General features: G+C 41.7%; 1 protein-coding gene and 2 pseudogenes across 3 annotated transcripts in view; 1 reads left to right on the forward strand and 2 right to left on the reverse strand.

Annotated features, from left to right (window-relative positions):
- Window positions 1–23319, reverse strand: part of SIK3 (SIK family kinase 3) — a 287717-nt gene that overhangs the window by 37627 nt on the left and 226771 nt on the right. For all 3 annotated transcript variants that reach the window (XM_070426105.1, XM_070426103.1, XM_070426104.1), the window contains exons 5-6: window positions 20712–20836; window positions 19802–19925 (exon numbers count right to left, since the gene is read on the reverse strand). In XM_070426105.1, the coding sequence (XP_070282206.1) occupies window positions 19802–19925; window positions 20712–20836 (249 nt within the window). The remainder of the gene's footprint in view (window positions 1–19801; window positions 19926–20711; window positions 20837–23319) is intronic.
- Window positions 8274–9499, forward strand: LOC139018320 (isocitrate dehydrogenase [NADP] cytoplasmic pseudogene; annotated as a pseudogene).
- Window positions 13387–13882, reverse strand: LOC139018321 (small ribosomal subunit protein eS24 pseudogene; annotated as a pseudogene).

The raw sequence follows: 23319 nt of genomic DNA on the forward strand, positions 1-23319 counted from the left end.
ATATCAAAAAATTTCTATATGTGACACGGCACCTGAGTTAAGTTAGGGTTTTTCAAAATGCTGACACACCGAGCTCAAAAGGTTCGCCATCACTGATCTATTATGTCACACTAGTTTTCTTCACACTAATGACTTCTTTGTGAAATCATCTTATTTATTTATTTACTTGTCTATTATCTAACTCTCCCACCACAATGTAAGGCCCATGTCTTTCCTACTGCTGTTTCCAGTACCAAACCTCTAATATCAAACATGGTTATTTACACCTACAGGAGCTGAATACATAGCTACTGAATATATGAACAAATAAACATATATTGACTATTTACTCTAACCAAACAAGATTGTACTTGTGAAAATGCTTTTTTTAACTATAAAAGTCTATAAAATATAGGTTAAATTTTTTCTGTTTCTATTTCATTATAACTGTCCTGAAAACAAAACTGGCCAGTGATACTAACAACAATAAACTACTGCTAATTTTAAAAGACTTTTTATATATAAGGTACTATGATTACCAAGTGTATTTCATTTAATCTCACAACTTTAAATTAGATACTATTATCAGCACCATTTATAAACAAAGAAGAAACAAGTTAACAAACTCAACACTGCAAAATAATGGCAGAGCTGGGACTTGAGAGCTATTCTTGACTTCCCTGTTAGATATCTTTACATGGATATAAATTCTGCTTCTCTATTTTTTCAGAGTAAATTCAACTCTGCAATCCCACAATTCCTACAACATTTGGCAAACACTATTCTATATCACCATGTTGAAAGGAATACAAAGAGTAATTAAGGCAAATTGCTCTTAATTTAGTCTAACTTATAATACAACAAAGCAAAATTCCTATATTAAAATGATTTTTAGCAGGCATTAATTTGTTCTTGCTTTGTTACTAAAAGTATATTCAAATGCAGTGTAGATTCTAAAGCCTGAAGTTCCTACAGTCCTAAGAAATAGAGGAAATGCTATCTACAACATTAAGCTTCTATTAAAATTATGTTTCAAAGTAGCAAGAATAGACCCCACAATTGTAGCATCCGAATAGGTTATAGATATCACCAACACACACCTTTATGGTCTGCAATTACTTGAGGAAAACAATGTTCTTAATTTAGAACGTTACTAAAGCTAAAGACCCCTGTGCAGGGAGAAGGTCTGGGCCTGATTCCAAATATGTGAAACTTGTTAGGGCCTCTAGGTGGCGCTCTTCCATTTCCTTTTGTTTTTTGTGCAGCATTTCATGCATAAAAGGTCACCACGTTGCTCCTGATTCAAAACCAAGGCAGAATGACATTCAATTATAAGCTTGGTTTAAAACAAATATATATATGTATATTTGTTAATCCTCACCTAAGGATATTTTTCCATTGGTTTTCAGAAAGAGTGGAAGGGGGGAAAGGGGAGAGAGACAGAGAAAGAGAAACATTGATGAGAGAGAGACACACTGACTGGCTGCCTTCGCACACGCCCCAATCAGGGCCGGGGGATTGAGCCTGCAACCAAGGTACATGCCCTTGACGGGAATTGAACCTGGGACCCTTCAGTCCATAGGCGGATGCTCTATCCACTGAGCTAGAGCAAAACAAAAGGGCTAGGGCTAAAACAAATTTTTAATGACAATATCCTTAAATACAAAATAAATCAACACCACCATAATATGTCCTGATTAGAAAACCTATCTAGTGCAATTGCAGGGTCTTGAAACTTACATTTAGTCATCTGTAACCACATTTTTGGTCTCAGATGCCTTGAAAAATCTCCAGAAAAATGCAAACAAGAATTTATACACAAAAATGGGAAGGTAACTTTAGGCTATTCAAGGAGCCCAGGAGCCATGCCACATTGTCTACATGTTTACAGGTCCCACGTTAAGAATCCTGGCTGCAGTAGCAATACCTAAAGAAAACAGCTTTTACCTTGTCTGCCCTACATAATATCCAGTATGTAAAAGAATGAAAGCTAATCCCTTTCATATGTTGCACAGAATGGAAAATATGAGAAAATGCAGAAAACTCGATATTTATTATCAACACTTACTTCCTAAGTGTCATACATAGCTCATGAAATTAAATTCAAACTAGATTTGAATGCACCATTCTACGTAAAACATGGGAAGAGAGTGAAAACAAAGGGAATAAAATGCTCACAAACCTAACAGAATCAACCAAATGATCAACTTTTCCAGAAGTACTCTATTTTAATGTCAAAAATGGCTCTATCACTTGTTCCCGCCCAAGAGGCAGCACCTTTGGTATGAACGAGGTGGAAGCATGCTGGGCAATGCAGGAATATGCTGCTCAGCTTGTGCATGCCAGAGGGGCAGCTCACGAAAGCCCAGCTTCTCTCTCGCCTCCGAGGTGAAAGCTGGTCCGCCCAGGGCATGCAAACAGGGGGATGCGGCTCAGGCCTGCCCTGCCCTGCCGGGCGTGCTCCCAGACACCAGGCTGGCTGTGGAGAGCTGCTGTGTGTGCATTAAGAAGGCCAGATCTTTCACTTCTTTTTTTCTCTTTTGACCTTGATAATAAACTACTTTCTCGAAGAGGCTGAAATATTTGGACTGAGGGGGTGAAAAATAATGGACGGAGAAGGGGAATTAAAAACTAACTTCAAATTCTCCGAAAATACAAGTCTGTCTCCAGTGTCCAAGCTAGAAGAAGTAGCATCACTTAAAGAATTCCCCGACTGAAACTGTAAAATCACCTGCAGCAAGGTGCCAGGCAGTGAGGCTGACTTAGCCTGAGAAGAGGTGTAGGCAGAGGGGAGCATGCTGGCTATCCAAGCATCTGGAGGAGCTTTATAAAAAGAGACAAAGTGGCCCTAGCCGGCTTGGTTCAGTGGATAGAACGTCAGCCTGTGGACTGAAGGGTCCCGGGTTCGATTCCAGTCAAGGGCACATGCCTGGGTTGTAGGCTCAATCCTCAGTAGGGGGCATGTTGGAGGCAGCCAATCAATGATTCTCTCTCAACACTGATGTTTTTTATCTCTCCCTCTCTGAAATCAGTAACAATATATTTTTTTAAAAAGAGAGAGATAAAGTGGATTTACACTGTGCTGCTGCTCTAGGGGAACCTGGAATAATTAGGAAGTAACAAGTTCAAATAAGGAAACGTCTTTCTAATTTAAATTAGAGTTGATCCGAATTACTAGGCCAGGGTCCTATGTAAGGACCTGCGTGGGCCTCTTAAGGAAGGAGAGAGGATAGTCAAGTGGGCAGGGCCACACCTGGATCACAGCTAATTGCATCCATTTCACAGACAGGTGTTCTGAGCAAGATTTCACATGAAAAGCCGAGTCCAGAAACAGCTGGATAGAATGAACTCCTAGGTCCCCTTCCACTCTACAAACCACGTGAGAAGGGAGTGACTTGTCCTGTGAAACAGCGTGCTTATTGTCACTTGGAAATGTCTGGTCCCAGGTTGGCGTTGTCACAGAAGGCCTTCTAGCATTCGCTGAGAGGAGAACTGGGAGTCCTTCAGGGTTGGAGACTGTTTTGCTGAGCTGTCTATCCCCGGGCCTACTATGGGACCTGGGAGGTAGCAGGCCCTCAATACTCCAGTTAAAAGAACACAGGACTAGATGACGACTGCTATAATTCCTTCAGGCAACTTCAATAACCGGAGTCTAAGAATCTGCAGCTGAATAAGCATTCTCCATGCTTCCAGCTAGGAAAACCAGACAACTATCATTTCACAGAAGATGAGATGAGGCACTCTTTTAGGAGAAAAGCCTGGATCAGATGATTTCCAAGGCTTTAGAATTCTTTGTCTCGTACAGGGGATACTTCCTTACTCATCTTTGCTGAGGCTAAATAGAGTAATCTGTCAATCAGATTACCACTTGAGGAGGCAGCTGGATATGGGCATAGCTATAGCATCAAGGCTAGGATATAATAAACCAAGACGTTCGGCAGGTAAGTATTCTACATAAATCCTGTGGATTTAACTGAAAGTGTTAATAATACATCTTTAGCATGTTAAGAGAGTAAGAGTGAAAGACACATAGAAAAAAATAAAAAGAAACATAGGGAAGGAGGGGATGAAAGATTAAAAGAACAATTCTTCAAATATATTATTTAATAATTATTAATATTTATTGAATATTTACATGGTAGACAGAACGCTAAACTTTTTTTTTAAGATTTTTAAACTTGGCTTTTAGAGAAAGGGGAAGAGAGAGGGAGGGAAGGAGAGGCGGGGGGGAGAGGGAGAGAGGGAGAGAGGGAGAGAGGGAGAGAGGAGGAGAGGGGGGGAGAGAGAGAGAAAGAAACACTGATGTGAGAACGAAACATCGATGGCTGCCTACCAGGGACTGAGCCTTGGGCATGTGCTCTGACTGGGAATCAAACTGGTAAGCTTTCGGTGTGAAACTTTTAAAGTTCATTTAATTTTTTAGTTCATACACCAACTCCTATAATTCATTATATTAATTTTATAGAAAAAGAAATTAAAAATCAGAGAAGTGAAGAAACTTGACCAGGATATAAATTCTGGTCAATCTTATGAATTCTTATCCCATCTAGTGCATAAAATAAATTAATTATTGATGTTTTAAGTAGTAGCCAGCATCCTATATAATAAAAGCCTAATATGCAAATCAACCTACCGGCAGAATGACCAGTCACTATGACGCACACTGACCACCAGGGGGGCAGATGCTCAACACAGGAGCTGCCCCCAGCCCACAGGTCCCAGGCCAGCCAGGGCAGGTGCCAGCGGGGGCCCCCCAATTGCCCTGTCAGTTGCCCCGCAGACGTAGGCGACCGGTGGTGGCAGCAGGGGGTGGGGCCGGCGAGCAGGTGGCACCAGGCCAGCCAAGGCGGGTGCTAGCAGGGGCCTCCCGATCACCCTGCCGGTTGCCCCACAAATTGGCCCTGATCGCCGGCCAGGCCTAGGGACCCTACCCATGCACGAATTTCATGCCCTGGGCCTCTAGTGTCTTAATAAAAACAAATCAAATCAATTTCATTCCTCTTCTGACAGATCAAATGCCATTTAATCTCCATAGGTTTCATCATGGTAGAGTCACCTACAAGCCAAATTAATAAAAAATGGGCCCTATGCCAATTCATAGACGAGTGTGAACTAGTTGGAAAACAACGTTAAGGGAAGATGGCAAGTTGGACTAAGATACTCAGAGAAGGCAGAAACAAAATGGTGAGAACTAAATGCACTACAAAAGAAAGCATTTTGTTTCGTACTCGGCTTGCTTCATGGTGACGAAGACTATGATGGAAGGCTGAAAACAGGCCTCCCCAATCAAGGAATCACAGACAAGGGGAAGGGCTAAGTGAAAATTCCAGGAAGTAGATCATCAGAATCTTGAGGCTGATCCTATAATGGAGAAAATACCAACTGTCCCTTAAACCCTTTATGTGATGCCTAAGTGTGGGACATAGCAAAGCAGTCATTTCCAGCTCTGTGGGCAGAGGAGTGGTCTGAAAGAAGTGGAGTCACAGATTCTTTCTGACCACATAAAACTACTAGGGGAACAGAAGACATCTGTGGCCAGGCGACCTGGGAAGAATGCAAGCAAGAAGCAATCACCCATGCATTATGCTAAATGAAATAAGCCAGTCAATGAAAGAAAAATACCACATGATCTCACTCATTTATGGATAATTAAGACCATTATAAACAGATGAACAAAAACAGATACAGAGGCAGAGCAACATCGAACAGACTGTCAAACTACAGCGGGAAGGCCAGGGAGGGTTGGGGGGTGGGTAAGAGATCAACCAAAGGACTTGTATGCATGCATACGAGCATAACCAATGGATACAAGACACTGGGGGGCATGGGAGGCTAGGGGAAGGTCAAGGGGAGAAAAAAAAAGGAGACATATATAATACTCTTTGTAATACTTCAAGTAATAAAACAATTAAAAAAAAAAGAAGCAATCACCCAGGAGATGCATGTTTCTCACAGGTGCTTGGAGGAAAGTGTACTCATTCTAATAAACACTAGGTGTTCAAAGGTAATTCCAAACACTTAGCCCAAGAGTTGTTTATTTTCAATAATTTTAACAAACTTCTTAATAATGTTTAATTCTCCAGAGCAATTCAAATTTCAAAGAGAGCTCTATTTTTCTCAAATCTCAAAATCCAAAAAGAAAACAAGAATAAATTGGCTACTAAATCTCTATGACATGTTTCCCTGGAAAATGAGTAATTTTTTAAAAAAGGTAAATGGAACTAAAGTCTTAGACTTTGCAGAACAAGGACACTGTGTAAACTGCTTGAATCTCATCCATTCATTTTATCCAGCTCAAGTACCGGTCTGGGGAGAACTGATACTAGTATAGCAGACACACAGAACAAGATTGATCCATGGTTGCAATGATGGAGCAACATAGCTTTGGTAAGAGTGTACGCTTTTCCTTTATATGTTCTGGACTTAACAAATGTTTGTGACCTGGAGTTCCTCTTCAATGCTACCTGCCTTTTCCAAAAAGAAAAACCATGCACAAAACATGCTGTTTTTCTTAATGAAAAGAAAATAAAGTTTGCCATACTGGTCAGATTCTGTCATAACATGGTTAAAATAGTGTGACTATTTTCTCACAGCCCCTATATAAAAAGTGAAAAAGTAAATCAGTAAGAAATGTGCTCTGACTGGGAATCGAACTGACAAGCTACCTTCTTTTGGTAAGAAGCTGGCCAGAGTTAGAATCCTCACTCTGCTGTGGACTAAGCCCTTGAAATGACATTTTTTATATACTCAAGGAAACCCTGTCATTGTCAGCTGTCAGCTGAGGTCAAACATATTTTACACAGTGACTATTTTAAAACCTAAACAACAGACAAATAGTCTTGAAATAAGACATTTCTATGTATAAATAACACACACTGAATGTGCTATCCTATAGATGAATTCAGAGATTGCATAAATGTTAAATACAAAAATATACTAAATACCAGGGTGTTTTTTTCATTGCTGTTAACAATAAAAATTTTGTTATACTGGATATTGTTAGAACAATGGTGTTGTAGGGACTGGATGATTTTTACCCTACGAATTAAATTTGATACATAATGGACACACTAGAACTATATAAGCATTTCTAACTTGCATGTTAAGGGGCTTTATTTGCAGTAATAGTCAATACTTCAGCTTCACCTAAACAAAGAAAATACGCAATCTTGGAATTAACTGTAATGGAACTTAATCCATAACAGTGCTGGTTACAGTAAGATGTGACTCATAAAATAAGCACATCTTACTATATCAGTTCCTCTAACACAATTGCACTGAGGAATAAAATGCCTTATTTTGAAACCTTTTCTTTCGGTTCTTTTGGGGAAAGAATGGGAGTCCCAGGACTGAAGTACTCAGTAAAAGTACTCGAAGGATAATCAGCAAGAGATCAGACAAGAAAGTGGAGATTTTTTTAAATTTAAATACAAATCCCAAGACCATCATTTCCTGCAAATTGTTATCAGAATGTTCTGGAATAGAAATAAAGTTCCTTATAACTACATCCTGCGAGGCATTTTCTGTGGATGAACAGAAGCCAAAGGAAGATAGATGGCTTGGCACAACTTAGCAAATGAAGATGGAGCTGATAAGAAAAGCTTCTATTAGGAATCAATAAACAGGCTGAGAGGCTTTCTCTTTGGTTTTAACAGTGTATCAACCTGAGATAGACTGAGGAGAAAAACAAATGTTTGACTCATGTATCTCAATTTATTAGAAAATAACACCTATTTCTTGAACTTTCCTAATTTTTAAGTTTTTCTAGGTGGCTGTAATGTTGTCAGAATTATAATCCCAAGTTAGGAGATACTGGCTGAAATGCTGGTGATGTCAGTATCTACCTCTAGCACCGAGCCACACTGTTATACTACAAGCTGTCCAATTTGCAGCTCACATTTTTTAAATAAAAGTTTGTTGCTTATACTATCATATCGTTATTCAAATATATGTTTAAGTCCTAATTTCAAATGAACAAAATTGTGGCTCAGTTTTACTTGATACTAACTTTTTTCAAGAAATAATCCAGAAAAAAAGCCGGGAAGAGGAAAAGCTGCCCTGCTTGCTTGTCTGTCCGTGGTTTCTTGGAGGCTGTGTCTGACGCCAAAATGGCTGGGACCCAGCTGTCTGCGCTTATGAGTTGGATGGTGAGTGGCTATGGCCACCCTCACCCCGGTGCATCGCCAGCATACCTACCCCTGCAGGAGATAAACTGCACTCAGCTGAGTCTACAAGACTGAGAGGAGTTGGAGTGATTTGAAGTTGACTCACTGTAAAGGTTTAGTGAAGTCAAAATGTCTCAAAAAATCTACGGTGGTTCAGTGGTGGAGATGCAAGGAGATGATGACACTAAACATTTGGAAGCTGATTAAAGAGAAACTCATTTTTCCTTATGTGGAACAGGACCTGCGCAGCTATGACTTAGGTCCTGTTTAGGTCCATAGAGAGTCGTGATGCCGCCAATGACCAGGTCGCCAAGGGCGCCGCAGAAGCTATCAAGTATAACGTCGGTGTCAAGTATGGCACCATCACCCCTGATGAGAAGAAGGTTGAGGAGTTAAAGTTGAAACAGATGTGGAAGTCGATAAATGGTGCCATCCGGAATATTCTGGTGGTACTGTCTTCAAGGAAACTATTATCTGCAAAAATAACCCCCTGGCCTGTGAGAGGATGGTAAAATCCATCATCATAGGCCGCCATGGGTATGGGGATCAGTACAGAGCAACTGATTTTGTTGCTTCTGGGCCTGCAAAAGTAGAGATAATCTACACACCAAGTGATGGATCCAAAGAAAAGACGTATCTGGTACATAACTTTGAAGAGGGTGATGGTGTTGCCATGGGAATGTACAATCAAGATAAGTCAATCCAAGAGCTCGCACATAGTTCTTTCCAGATGGCTCTAAGAGTTGGCCTTTGTATCTGAGCACTAAAAACACTATTCTGAAGAAATATGATGGGTGTTTTAAAGACATCTTGCAGGAGATCTATGACAAGCAGCACAAATCCCAGTTTGAGGCCCAGAAGATCTGGTCTGAGCATAAGCTCATCGATGACATGGTGGCCCAAGCCATGAAGTCAGAGGGAGGCTCCATCTGGGCCTATACAAATTACAATGGCACCACACAGTCTGATTCCATGGCCCAAGGTTACAGCTCTCTTGGCATGACGACCAGTGTGCTGATTTGTTCAGATGGCAAGATGGTAGAAGCAGAGGCTGCCCATGGGACATGTAATGCATGTACCAGGAGGGACAGGAGACATCTACCGGTCCCATTGCTCCCATTTTTGCCTGGACCAGAGGGTTAGCCCACAGAGCTTGATGACAACAAAGAGCTCCGCTGCTTTGCAAAGGCTTTGGGAGATGTCTGTATTGAGACCATCGAGGCCAGCTTCCCGACCAAGGACTTGGCTGCTTGCATTGAAGGCTTACCCAATGTTCTGACTACTTGAATACGTTTCAATTCGTGGACAAACTCAGAGAAAACTTGAAGATAAAACCAGCGCATGCCAAACTTTAAGGTCGCTCCTTGGCTTAAGAGGACAAGTGTGTTTTGGTAACTAGGTCCATTGGTTTACATTTTTCTGTTTAACACTCAAGGGAAGGGCAAAATCAATTTTCTTTTTAGTAGTCAGAGATTATCTTTTCTATAAGTTTACAGCCTTTTTCTTATACATACAGTTATGCCACTCCAAGAATGTGACTGGGACTTTATAACTTTAAATTATATTTTCTACTAGTAGCTTAGGAATTACTTTAGTGCTGATTTGTACCCTGTCACTTTTGCTCATGTTCCAATATAAATGACCAAAATGAAGAGTGCTTGAATGGTAAACTACAGCCACAGTTTTGGTCCCTAAAATTGTGTAAAGTAGAAATTCACTTCCTTCCCTACTCTTCATGGCCTGGGCTCTGGGTGCTGTTGGTGTAACAGGTGTCCCATCATGTGAAGTCCAGCTGTACCTTAAACTTGCACAAGGATTGAAACGAAGAGCATGGGTGCAGCTAAAACATGTTAAAGACACAGCAGTCCCTTGTGTCAAGAGCTCTAACAGAATGTTTCGAAATGTTAAATGTGTCTGAGGCCACTGGAGAGCTTGTGATACAGGAATACTCCCTGGGGCTTGTCCTGGGCTTGTCTCCTCTGGGCCTGTGAGCCTGTGTATTATGCTGCCCCAAACACACATTTCATTCAAGTGCAATAATACGAGCTGCACCTTTTTTGGATTTCTGGCCTGTTTTATTTCCTTTATATAAATGTGATTTTTCAGAAGTTCATTTTAAACACTATTCTAGTCTGTTCTTCATCTGCACTATTAAGTAAAATTAAGTGCTAATGACTGAAAAGGAAAAAAAAGGGAATAATCCAGCTGTAGATGGACAAAATGTCTATTCCAAGACTCTTTTGATAATTGGGATAACTTGGCAGATATGTGTTTATTGAGAATTAAATTATAATCAAAGACAGATAGTTTCTGAAGCCAGACTGCCAGAATTCAAATCTCAGCTCTGCCACTGACTAGCTGTGTGATTCTGGGTATATTATTTAACTTATCATACCTCAATTTTCTTGTCTATCAGATGACAAGAGTAGCCTACCTCATAGGGTTGTTTTGGATATTAAATAAGTTATGCAACAGTTCTGTACAAAGTGTTCAATGAATGTGAGCTATTGCCTAAATCTCTGGAGTCCTTCCACTCAGAACTTTTTCCTTTTCTCTATTTTCCTCTATAAGCTAGGAGACACTTTTCTTAAAAAGGTAATAATAAATAGGGCAGTACCAGTATTTACCCACTGGTCTTCTATTATATAAGGTAAAATCATGGAGCTGGTCAGGGGAGGCCTGCTTACCTCTGACCTACATAGATCCAGCCTCTTTGCTGACATCGTTTGTGATTTCTGCATTCGCTGACATGAAAGCACCACATAGACTCTCTCCTGCAGTACAGTATGCCTCAGAAAGCAATGAGGAAATGCTTTGAGGACTCTGAGCCCCTTAGTAGATGGAGACTGGTGGGTGAGCTGCTTTAATCTCCTGTCCCATTCCCTCTAAACAAAACGCTTTTAGCCAGGCAAGATGCTTCGAGGTTCTCAATGAGTAAGCCAATCGGGGCCCATTTGTCCGAGTCTAAGCAGAAGCTTTTGGCAGGAGCTGCAAAGCACAGTCTCCATCAGAAGCATCTCTAAGTCTGGGCCTTCTATTCCCAGTGATAAAGTGCTGTGCAGTACTACAATTCATTAAGTCACAATGAAGTCTAGTCAATAAGGACTCAAAAATATTGTCCCATGAGAGATCTCTTTGTGCTCACTGTCACTGCAGTTTTTTCACTGTAAATTAATTTTCCTTCAGTTAAATAAATGACTGATCTTACTACATTTGCTAGCAGTATGAATGGTGAATAAGAGAAAGTGGGCTTTAAGAAGTAGACCTCTGTTGGTTTTTAAAAATATATTAGGAGTGAATGAGTCTGATGCTCAAAAAATGTAAGTTGTTTGCTTCCCTCAGTGGGAGGGGACAGAGAAAGCATCTGCTACCATGTGGCCAGGCCACCTCTCATCTTCAGCAATAGCTCAAGCAACAGCAAGTTTCAGCTTTTAATCCTTCTATAATTTAGGCTCAGTGTTGTACCTGAATATTTTCTGGGATGCTCTGAGAAATTTAATCCAAAAATTCTGGTCAAGTAAAATACATTTATAGTAGATCGAAAAGAAAGTCTATGGTAGATCAAAACCTTTTTAAAACTAGAAGTCACTTGACCTGGTCATTTACATACCACCTACACAACAAATGCACATAAAACCAATTAATAATTCAGATAATCACCTAACTCTTTAATAATAATAAACCACTGGGGTCTGGTGTAAAAGTCTATAGGTAATTCATGATGATGCAGTTTGTCATTAAAAAATATTTACTTGAATGTTTATACCACACCAGGCACCGTTGGGTTTTATGGAAGACTAGAGGCCCAGTGCACAATTAAATCGTGAGCATGTAGGGTCCCCTAGGCCTAGCCTGCCATCAGGGCCATGTCCATCACCCCACGATGCCCCGCAACGCTTCACACGCTCCGTAGACGCTGCTGGTGCCCTGCCCCGCCCATCGCGACAACCGCTGCTCATTTGGTCGTGATGCCGTAACGGCCAAGGCCTTTTATGATATAGATGGTGATGAGTGAAACACAGTTCTGCTGTAAAGGAGTGGCATTCTAGGGAGAAAGGAGGAAGGCATATACTTAATTATAAAACTAGGTAGTTTAAAGTCAATTCAGCCTAGAGTAAGTCCTCTTGAAATTTATAGCATCATCATTCCAATGCATGTCCTTGGCATATGTCAGGATGCCCACGAAGGGAAGCTTGTATCCAACAAAGAAGAGTCAGGCATAGAATGCCCACTAAGTGTGAGGGTACTTCATTCCACACATCACTGACAATAAAGAGACGCTTAGAATTCCTGAACTATGTCCATTTGTACTGCGTGGCCTCCTGCACAGTTGTAGAGACTCTGGAATTCAACTCAGTAGAAGAAGCTAGACTCTGGGGCCTTCCCCACGCTGCCTCCCAAATGCTAACTTAGAAAATGATACCAGCTCTCCTGGAGTTTCTATATTCTTTTGGCAGAAAAATAGGTCAACTCAGCTCAAGTCTGTGACAACAGCCTAAGAGAGAAAACGGTCTTGTTCTTTGGGACATTCTTCCATTACACGACCTCATGTAGTACAGGGACAGTGGGCCTAAAGGCTCCACCCAAAGAATGACCTCGAGGTCTAGTGAGGTGCAACTGGGCCCCAAAACTACAAGTGTTTGCAGAAAAGGGCTGAAAGGAAAGACTCAGTTTCCTTCAGCTGAACCTGAAACTTTACGTATAGGATGTCTAAGCTAAGAAAAGACTAAACAACCTTATGAATCCATTTTCTCCCAGGCCTTATCCATGAGACAGCATTCTCTGGTGGGCCTTTGGGATTGAGGCAATGCTGAGCACTGGGATATCCTTGAGGGCAGGAGAGATCAGACTGGTAACATAGCCATCATCTACTCACTTCCTAGACTGGGTTGTTCCTCATTTTCTGTACTTAATTTTACAAAAATTTTTATTCCCACTTAAGGAATTATTTGTCTGGGATTAAAAAATGACATCTATAATAATAAATGGGTAATATGCTAATTAGACTGGACATCCTTCCGGACGACCATCCAGACGAAGCTGGGGCTGCAAGGGAAGCCTGGGTACCAGGTGCCAGAGGGAAGCCCGTGCCGGCAGCCAGGGGAAGGAAGGCCTACTCTTGCACGAATTTTGTGCATCAGGCCTCTAGTTTAGGATAATTAAGTTGGTGTTCTCTGAGTTTTTAAACTTTCATGTTAACTTGGATCATATTACAAATATTCTTTTTTTTTTTTAAAGTTTATAGTTTATTAATCCTCTCGTGAAAAATCTGCACAACCATCACAGATAAAGTCACCGAAGAATCTTTACTCCTTCTTTTTGCCAGCACCAACGTTGGCCTTTGCAGTCCCCCTGACTTTCTTCATTCTGTTCTTGCGTTCCTTTCTCTGTTTTCTTGAGGTCTTCTTCTTCTCATATAGGCCATGTCTTGCAAGTCTGTGTTTGGGTTCATTTTTCTTTGCGTAATCCAAGGAATCATAAATCATGCCAAAGCCAGTGGTCTTGCCACCACCAAAGTGGGTTCTGAATCCAAACACAAAGATGACATCAGGTGCGGTCTCATACATTTTGGCTAGTTTTTTCCGGATTTCTGTCTTGGGTCCTGTTGCCTTCCCAGGGTGAAGGACATCAATGACCATTTGCTTCCGCTGAAGTAGTCTGTTGGTCATGAACTTCCTGGTCCGGATGGTTACTGTGTCATTCATGATGAAGGTTGGTCTTCAAGCAGCCAGGGAGGAAAAAAAAGCCTACAAATATTCTTTCTAAGTAGTTAAATGCAACAAACTTTATTTCTAAGTATTAACAGCCAATGTGGTTGCCAGCATGGTTAGCTATTCGGCCAGCACTCACAACCTGAAGCCAGCTCTAGTGAGGCTCGCGTAAACACCTGCCATGGTGCCAAGGTGGGGGAAGTAGGGGCCACGCTGCTCACAGGGGTCCCTGAGGACGCTGGGAAGCAGAGGAGGGCTGTCCTTCCTACTGCACTGTGGTGGGCATCCATGGAAATGAGTGCTGACTTAACCATTTATTACTTGTGGCTCTAGCAAGTAAACTGATTTCTTTAAACTTCAGCTTCTTGCCGAAACCGGTTTGGCTCAGTGGATAGAGCGTCGGCCTGTGGACTGAAAGGTCCCAGGTTCGATTCCGGTCAAGGGCATGTACCTGGGTTGCGGGCACATCCCCAGTAGGAGATGTGCAGGAGGCAGCTGGTCGATGTTTCTCTCTCATTGATGTTTCTAACTCTCTATCTCTCTCTCCCTTCCTCTCTGTAAAAAATCAATAAAATATTTTTTTAAAAAAAATAAAATAAACTTCAGCTTCTTAAACTTCATTGGCAAAATGATAAAAGAATAGGTGTCAATGCCAATTCCATAGTACAGTTATAATAGTTCAAATTAGATCAAGTATAGGCAATACTGTGTAAATTCGAAAGCCATACAGAAATGTTAATATTATTATTTGAATACTAGTGTACACTCTGGAGGGGTTTTGGTAGTTAGCATTTTAACAAACCTATTCATTTAACACGTATTTTGTGCTAAGCCCTGGGTATAGAGCACTGAACAAAACCAAAGTCGTATTACCGTCAAGCGACAGTGGAAATGGGGTGTGGGGACACATAAATCCATAATGCCAGACAGTGGGAAGTGCTATGAAAAAATAAAGTCGAGTGATGGGAAAGGGTGATGGGGCAGCCAGGAAAGGCCTCTGTAAGGGGACACCTAAACAGAAACCTCAGGTGAGGTGAGAAGGCCAGCCGTGCAGATATTTGAGAGAACAGGAGTGTGTGTGCTGGGCAGGGAGGCCTGTGTGGGTGGAGCTCAGAAACCAAGGTGAAGAGCAGCAGGAAATGAAGGGTTAGGAGGGGTATAGGGGGATCACAGTTGTGCCTTGTAGGCCATAATGACGACGATTATTTGAATTTTATTCTAAGTGTAAATGAAAGCCACTGGAGTGGATTCCATTTACTATCTACTTACCACTTACTGAGTCCTACCCCCATGCCAGACACTGGACTAGGTTCTAGACAACTGTGAAAAACCAGGCTTCATCTTTACTTTCTCTAAGCTCACAGTCTAGAGAAAATAAGGAAGACATATAATGAAAGAAGTAATACAATAAAAAGTTTGCTAAGCCCCATGATAAAAGTCCAGAGACACAAAGAATGGTAGAAATTATCTAGATTATTTCTATCACATCTAATTCTTATTCTAATACAGGAGTGGATGGGGGTGGGGTGGATGGGGGTGGAAGAAGCATTCTAGGCAGAGGAAGTTATTCCAGGGAATCAGAGGAAATTAGGGTGACTAGACTGGAATGGGAGTTAGACTAAAGAGATAGATAGGAGCCAGATCATAAAGGCATTTCTCTGCCACTGTTTTTTTAAGCAGCAATCCTGAGGTCAACTTAGTTCAGTGATAATCAGCATTTCTAATGTAACGGAATAAAATATATACTGTATACAGTAAACACAAACTTTGCTTTGTAAAAACAGTTTTGTTCAATTGTGGACGTGTGTGTATGGGAGGGGTCTTAGGTCAGAGTATAAAATATATTTTTCACTACGGTTGTGATAAAAATGTTTGAAAGTTAGTGCTCTAGGCACTGTAAGGAGGAAACTTCACCTAAAGGCAATGGCAAACCACTGACAAAGCGAAGGTGGAAAGTGACATGATCAGCTCTGTGTGTGTGGCTTTATTACACATGCGCTACAAAGATCACTCAGGCAGCAGTGTGGACATCAGATGAGAGAGGGACAAAGCTGGAGCCATGAATCCATGGATTGGCAACAACTGAATCTAGGCAAGAGCCACCACAGAAGGTGCTATTGGAATGGAGGGTTGGATCTATAGGATTTGGTTAGAGTTTGGCTATGGCAGTGATGAGAGAGGAGGAGAAATAAAGGCAAGTTTCTGCCTTCATCAGATGGTGATGCCATTCAGTAAATTAGGGAACACAGAATACACAAATTTTGGGGACGGGGAGTTAAATTCCGTTTTGAAAATGTTTCCATTGCCCTAGCAGGTTTGGCTCAGTGAATTCAGTGTCGGCCTTCCAATTGAAGGGTCCTGGGTTCTGTTCCAGTCAAGGGCACACAACTCAGTAGCAGGCTCACTCTCCATCCCTATGGGAGGCAACCAATTGATGTGTCTCTCTCATCAATGTTCCTCTCTCTGTCTCTTCCCCTCCCTTCCACTCTCTCTAAAAATCAATGGGAAAATATCCTTGGGTGAGGATAAACAACAACAACAAAAGAATGAAAATATTTCCATTGATGTGAATTTGAGGCATAAAAGTGAAACTAATCACAGCAGCAACTAGTTAGATACATAGCCCTTCATCCTGGAGGAGAGGCCTGGGCCAGAGAGCTGACTGCACACTATTTGGAGACTGAACATCCATCCCAGAGGTCTCTGCGGCAATGGCAGTACGACGGATCAGAAAGATGATCAAAGAAGGGAAGAGTTAAAGGATGAACAGAGAACGGAGGAATCTGGAGAGAAGACTGAGAAGGTGCACCCAGAGACAGGAGGAAAAGTGGAGAGCGTAGTGTCTGAGTAGCAACAAGAAAAAAAGTGTTTCAAAGTAAAGAGTAACTCAACAATAAGAAAACAAACAATTCAATTAAAAAGTGGGCAGAACACTTGAACAGACATATCACCAAATAAGATATCTATACAGTGGGGCCTTGACTTACGAGTTTAATTCGTTCTGTGACAGAGCTCATAACTCAAATTACTCGTATGTCAAATCAAAAAGTGAACGAGCGAGACACGTGATGCTGGGCTGATGTTGTGGCGTTCACTGTGACGTTCGCTGCGCCAACTAGTGGTGGGGCGTCTGAAGCTGGCTCGTAACCTGAATTTTAGCTCGCAACTCAAAGCAAAAAATTGGCTGAGAGACGGCTTGTAGCTCGAAAAACTCGTTAGTCGGGACACTCGTAAGTCAAAGCCCCACTGTATATATAAAAGGCTAATACGCAAAGTGTCCCCTCGGGAGTTCAACCGGGAGACCAGGAGTTCGATCACTTGCTATGACATGTGCTGACCACCAGGGGGTGGCACAGAACATGGTGAGCAACCAGTGGTGGCAGTGGGGTGCTGAGGGAGCGAGGAAAGAAGGAAGCACGGAGGGCGCAGAGTGGCAGCTCATGGGTGGCAGGGGAGGCGGGGAATTGCGTGATGGAGGTGCACAGGTGGCGAGGGAAGGAGGAGGCGGGAACCTGATCGGTCCTGATCACCAGCCAGGCCTAGCGACCCTACCGGTGCACGAATTTCATGCACTAGGCCTCTAGTATAGATGATAAATGTGCACGTAAAAATGCTCATCAACATATGTCACTACAGAATTGTAAAATAAAATAAAATACCACATATCTATTAAAATGGCAAAAACTGAAAGCACTGATAACATCAAGTGCTGGTGAGAATGTGGAACCACAGGCTGGTGGGAGTGTTGCTTTCTAAGTGAAGGGGTTCTCTGGCCGTATTTCTAAAATAATCTACCACTTCTGTCCCTAACCTCCTTCCTTATTTACTTTTCTCAGAGCACTTATCATTATCTGACATACTATTTATTACATCATTAGCTCTAAGGAACACAGTCAGTTACTCTAAAATGCAATTTCCATGTGCCAGTATTTTGTCCAACCCAAGTGGACATCACTCTGTATGTTATTACTTAAAATGAAGACATAATTAAGCAAAACTAAGTAGATTGCTTACTGCATTGTTGCTAAAATGTTCTTTTCTTATGTGCATATTAATGGTGATAAAACAAAACTGTAGATTTTGGATATCTGGTATCTTTTTTCAGTGTTAAATTTTTCTAAGAGCTACTTACCCTACTAACCACTCATTTAAAAAAATACTTATGGTTGATTAATACTTGACAAAGGAGGCAAAAATATACAATGGGGTGAAGATAGCCTATTCAATCAATGGTGCTGGAAAATTGGACAGATATGTCCAAAAAATGAAACCAAACCATCTCTTTACACCACACACAAGAATAAAGACAAAATGGATTAAAGACTTAAATGTTAGACTCAAAACCATAAAAATCCTAAAAGAAAACATAGGCAGTAAAATATCAGACATCTATTGTAGCAATATTTTTTGCAATATATCTCCTCAAGCAAGGAAAACAAAAGGAAAAATGAACAAATGGGACTACATCAAACTAAAAAGTTTTCGCACACCAAAGCAAACCATCAACTCACTGAATGGGAGAATATATTCACCAATGATATATCTGATAAAAGGTTAATACCCAAAATTTGTAAGAAACTTATAAAATTCGATACAAAAAAAAACCCCCAATAAATAAAAAATAAGCAAAGGACCTAAAGAGACAGTTCTCCAAAGAGGACATACAGATAGCCAAGAGACATGAAAAAACTAGAGGCCCAGTGCACAACATTCGGTGGGGGGGAGGCCTGTGGGAGCGCAATGACCACTAGGGGGCAGCTCCTGTGTTGAGTGTCTGCCCCCTGGTGGTCAGTGCACGTCATAGCAACTGGTAGTCAGTCAATTTGCATATTAGGGTTTTATTATATAGGATGCTCAAAGTCACTGATCATCAGAGAGATGCAAATTAAAACAACAATACGATATCACCTCACACCTGTCAGAATGGCTATCATCAACAAATCAACAAATGACAAGTGCTGGTGAGGATGTGGAGAAGAGGAAACCCTCATGCACTGCTGGTGGGAATGCAGACTGGTGTGGCCACTGTGGAAAACAGTACGGAGTTTTCCTCAAAAAATTAAATCTGTAACTGCCATTTGACCCAGTGATCCCACTTCTAGGAATATATCCTAAGAAACCCAAAACACCAATCAGAAAGGATATATGCACCCCTATGTTCATAGCAGTACAATTTACAATAGCTAAGATCTGGAAATAGTCCAAGTGCCTATTAGTAGATGATTAGATAAAAAAGCTGATACACCACAGAATACTATGCAGCAGTAAAAAAGAAGGATCTCTTACCCTTTGAGACAGCATGGAGGGGCCTGGAGAGTATCATGCTAAGCGAAATAAGTCAGTCAGAGAAAGATAAGTATCACATGATCTCACTCGTATGTGGAATCTAATTAGCAAAACAAACTGATGAATGGAGTAGATCTAGAGACATAGAAGCATGGAAGAGTGCGGAACATCAGAGGGAAGGCAGGGGAGGGAGGGTGGGTGAGAGGTAATCAACCAAAAGACCTTGTATTAATATATACATAACCCATGGACATAGACAGTGGGGTGGTGAAGGCCTGGGGCAGGGAGTGGGGCTGCCTGCAGGAGGTCAATGGGGAAGAAAGGGGGACATATGTAATACTTTAACAACAAAGATTTTAAAAAATAAATTAATTAAAGAATAAAAGTAAATAAAGCCCAGAAGACTTAGCAATCTGCCACATAACACTGGTTGCTATACCCAGAGCCCAGAGCCAAACTCAGACAAACTTAGCAGGGCTCTCCGATGCCGAAGCCTGCACACGGTTTCTACTCAACCTTCCTTCCCGAGGGACCAATTCAGCAAGTTGGAGATAAGAAAGGTTGTTAAATGGCCCTTTATGCTCCATCACTCAATTCCTAGGGTAACATGTCTAACTTTCCATGACACCAGTCATAGCTGTGTGCTGACAACGCCCTTACCTGTGGACATAAAAAATGGGATGCGGAACTTCCCACTCAGCACTCGGGCCCGCAGATTCTGCAGTGTGCTCCCATCAAACGGCAAGGCGCCACACACCAGCACGTAGAGGACGACTCCAAGGCTCTGCGTCGCAAACAGGGAGGGCATGCAATTAATCGCATCAGAGGAAACAGAGAGGCCATTATAGTACTTGTCTGAAGAGTAATGTGAGTCACGCACAAGATACTGGAACACACTTCTTCCTTTTCTTATTTATGAGAAATAATATGGGGCATTGTCAAGGCCAATCATCTTTAGAATTGTTAACATTCTTTGCTTCCAGACTGTTAGTTTGGGGTAATATATCTAGAACTGCTCTCAGTATTCATCCTCTAGGAAGACAGCCAGTGGCAACAACAGAAAGAGTCTGTTCTTGACAAGGGCACCCACCCAACTGTCCTTGGTTTTTTCTTTATGCACAGGCAAAGGGGGAGTTTGAAATCTGTGGCTCAATCCCTAACACAACGACTGGGGAAAAGATTGCATAAAGAAATGGGAATTCAGCCCTGGCTGGTTTGGCTCAGTGGATAGAGCGCTGGCCTGCGGACTAAACGGTCCTGGGTTCGATTCTGGTCAAGGGTGTATACCCAGATTGCGGGCTTGATTCCCAGTAATGGGGTGCAGGAGGCAGCCAATCAATGATTCTCTCATCATTGATATTTCTATCTCCCTTTCCCTCCCCCTTCCTCTCTGAAATCAATAAAATTATATTTTAAAAAAATAAAAAATTCTAAAAAAAAAGTACTTGGAATTCAGAGAGGTGAGCAAGATCTGAATTCACATGCAACATTTGTGTCGCCCAGGATGAATACAGTTGTCATCAGTCCAGGGTAATTAATGTTATGCACATAAGAGAAGGCAGGCACATACCCAGATGTCCACTTTGGGCCCGTCGTACTCCTTTCCTTCAAAGAGTTCAGGTGCAGCATAAGGAGGACTGCCACACCAGGTCTTCAGCAGCTGCCCAGGAGTGAAAAGGTTACTGAAGCCAAAATCTAGAAAGGCAAAATGAACATAACTCATGTTATCTTAACCTAGCAAACACTAGTTTCTAGTCACTGGAATAAAGGTTCTGAGTCCTTAAGTTTGAATATTCAGGTGAAAAGAAAACGTTCAGAAATTATATAACTAGCCAGTGAATCTTAAAATAACAGAGCTATAGATGAGCTGGAATGCAAAAGTTATCTGGGTAACTAACAGCATCATTGGTTTATGTCAGAAAAATAAGCACCGTTCCCTTAGAAAACCTAGGCTGAGTGAGGCTAGTGTACTTGTTCCTCTAAGGATGAAAATGAAATTGGATAATGATCGATGTTAAGACCACATCAGAACCATAAATACATATAAGCCTACTCAACTGGACCCAAAATGTCCTATTACTTTTACTTCCCACGTCAAGCACATTTATGACACTGACTTTAAAAATCAGACAAAGTGACTTTATTATTATTATTAAGGCTGTTTATTAAAATAAAGAATATGCAACTTGTTTATAAACTAGAGGCCCGGTGCACAAAATTCGTGCATAGGTAGGGTCCCTAGGCCCGGCCAGTGATCAGGGCTGATCGGCGCCTTTCGGCTGCCAGCGGGGGCCTTCCTTCCCCGGCTGCTGGCTGCAGGCTGGGGCCTTCCTTTGTTCCACACCACCCCCTGGTGGTCAGCACACGTCATAACGAGTGATCGAACTCCCGGTCTCCCGGTCAAACTCCTGAGGGGACACTTTGCATATTAGCCTTTTATATATATAGACTGAACAAAAATGATTACATTTTAGCTTCAACTTCCCTCCTTTTCTCCACCTCCCACTGTTTAAAGAGAGAGGAGAGCCTAGACAGTTTAGCTCAGTGGATAGAGCATAGGCCTATGTACTGAAGTGTCCCAGGTTTGATTCCGGTCAAGGGCACATGCCTGGGTTGTGGGCTCGATCCCTAGTAGGGGGCATTAAGGAGGCAGCCAATCACTGATTCTCTCTCATCATTGATGTTTCTATCTCTCTCTCCCTTTCCTTTTCTCTCTGAAATCAAGTTAAAAAAATTTTTTTTAAAAAGAAGAGAGTAGATGGGAGATAGAAAGAGTGAGGTTTGGGAAGTAATACTAAGAAAATAAGCAAGGATGACAGGCCAAAGCATAGAGAGTCACTGACTTTTAAGTATTTTTATGTTTATTACTATTTATATGAACAACTCCTATGTGCACCACATTGAAATTCCCTCCATCCCAGGCCTCCCGCTGTGGTCACATCTGAAAGTCTTCCCTTCCTAGTTTTACTCTCATTAACAACCCCATCTCCTCTGCTGTTTGGTTTTCTTCTTTCTCCCACCTACAGAAGGTGAGCTCTAGCTCAAGAGGCAGAAGCTGACTCTGTGTCCCGGCTCCACATTTGTTCTCAGGGCTAACTCTTCTGGTACCATAGTTCCTATTCTCATTTGTTTGGTAATAATTCTCCATATTTGTTTCTCTGACTCAAGTTGCAACTCTTAAGTTCTTGACATGAACTTCTAATCCTTGCCTGGAAAGAAACACCTCAAACTCATTCAACTCACCATTTTCCAAAATCAAGCCTGCTCTTCCAGTGATGTCCCCATGGTCATTGATGGCACTCCCGGCCCAGTTACTACGTGCACAAGAGTCACCTTTCTTTCTCTCCTCACTGCCTAGTTTAAACGGGTAAAACTCGACTGCTCTTACCCTGTAAGTGTGCCCTGAATCCATCTCCTCCTTTCTCCTTACATTCCCACCATCTCAGCTCATACTCTCATCATCTCTGACATAGACTGATGCTATTGCTTATTACCTGTACCTATTATTTCTCTCTAAGCCATCCATTTGCACAATAAATGTTTCACAAATCATATTGCTACCTTCTTGCTCAAAAACATTTGGTGGCTCTGTTCTGCTTACAGAATAGTCTAAACCTCTCAGCACTGCCATTTAAGATCCTTCACCACCCAGTTCCACCTTACCTTTCCCACATATCCCTGGTCATTCTAGCATTAATAGCCTACTCACATCCTGTGTTTGTGTGCCTTATTTCTACTATTTGCTTTCTGGGCCTTGCCTTTTTCTTTCCTTTCCACATTTGAAATATCACTCTGTTTCAAGGCCCAATCAAGTATTACTTCCTGTATGAAGCCTTAACTGACATCCACCACAAATACCATGCCAATGGCTTCCTCCTCTGTGCCTCCACATCCTTTGTTTATACCTCCACATCCCTTATATCACACTTAATTATGTGTTTATTCCTTTGAAGAGTCAGTGGCAGGGATATATTTTGATTTATCCTAACCTCCACAGTGTTTTCATACACAGCAGGGACTCAAGAAAGGGCCACTAAACTGAACTGTAATAAAGTCACTGGGCCAATCCTCTCATCACCTCCTCATACTGACAATGGCAGCTGGCCAGCTAGGAGCCTCTACCTCCTCACCATCCCTCCTAAGGTTCTAAAAAAATTAACTGAATGATACAAGGGGGT

The sequence above is a fragment of the Myotis yumanensis genome, unplaced genomic scaffold (assembly GCF_028538775.1).
Source record: "Myotis yumanensis isolate MYYU_CA2020_CCGP unplaced genomic scaffold, mMyoYum1.0.hap1 SCAF_10, whole genome shotgun sequence".
Taxonomy (NCBI): Eukaryota; Metazoa; Chordata; class Mammalia; order Chiroptera; family Vespertilionidae; genus Myotis; species Myotis yumanensis.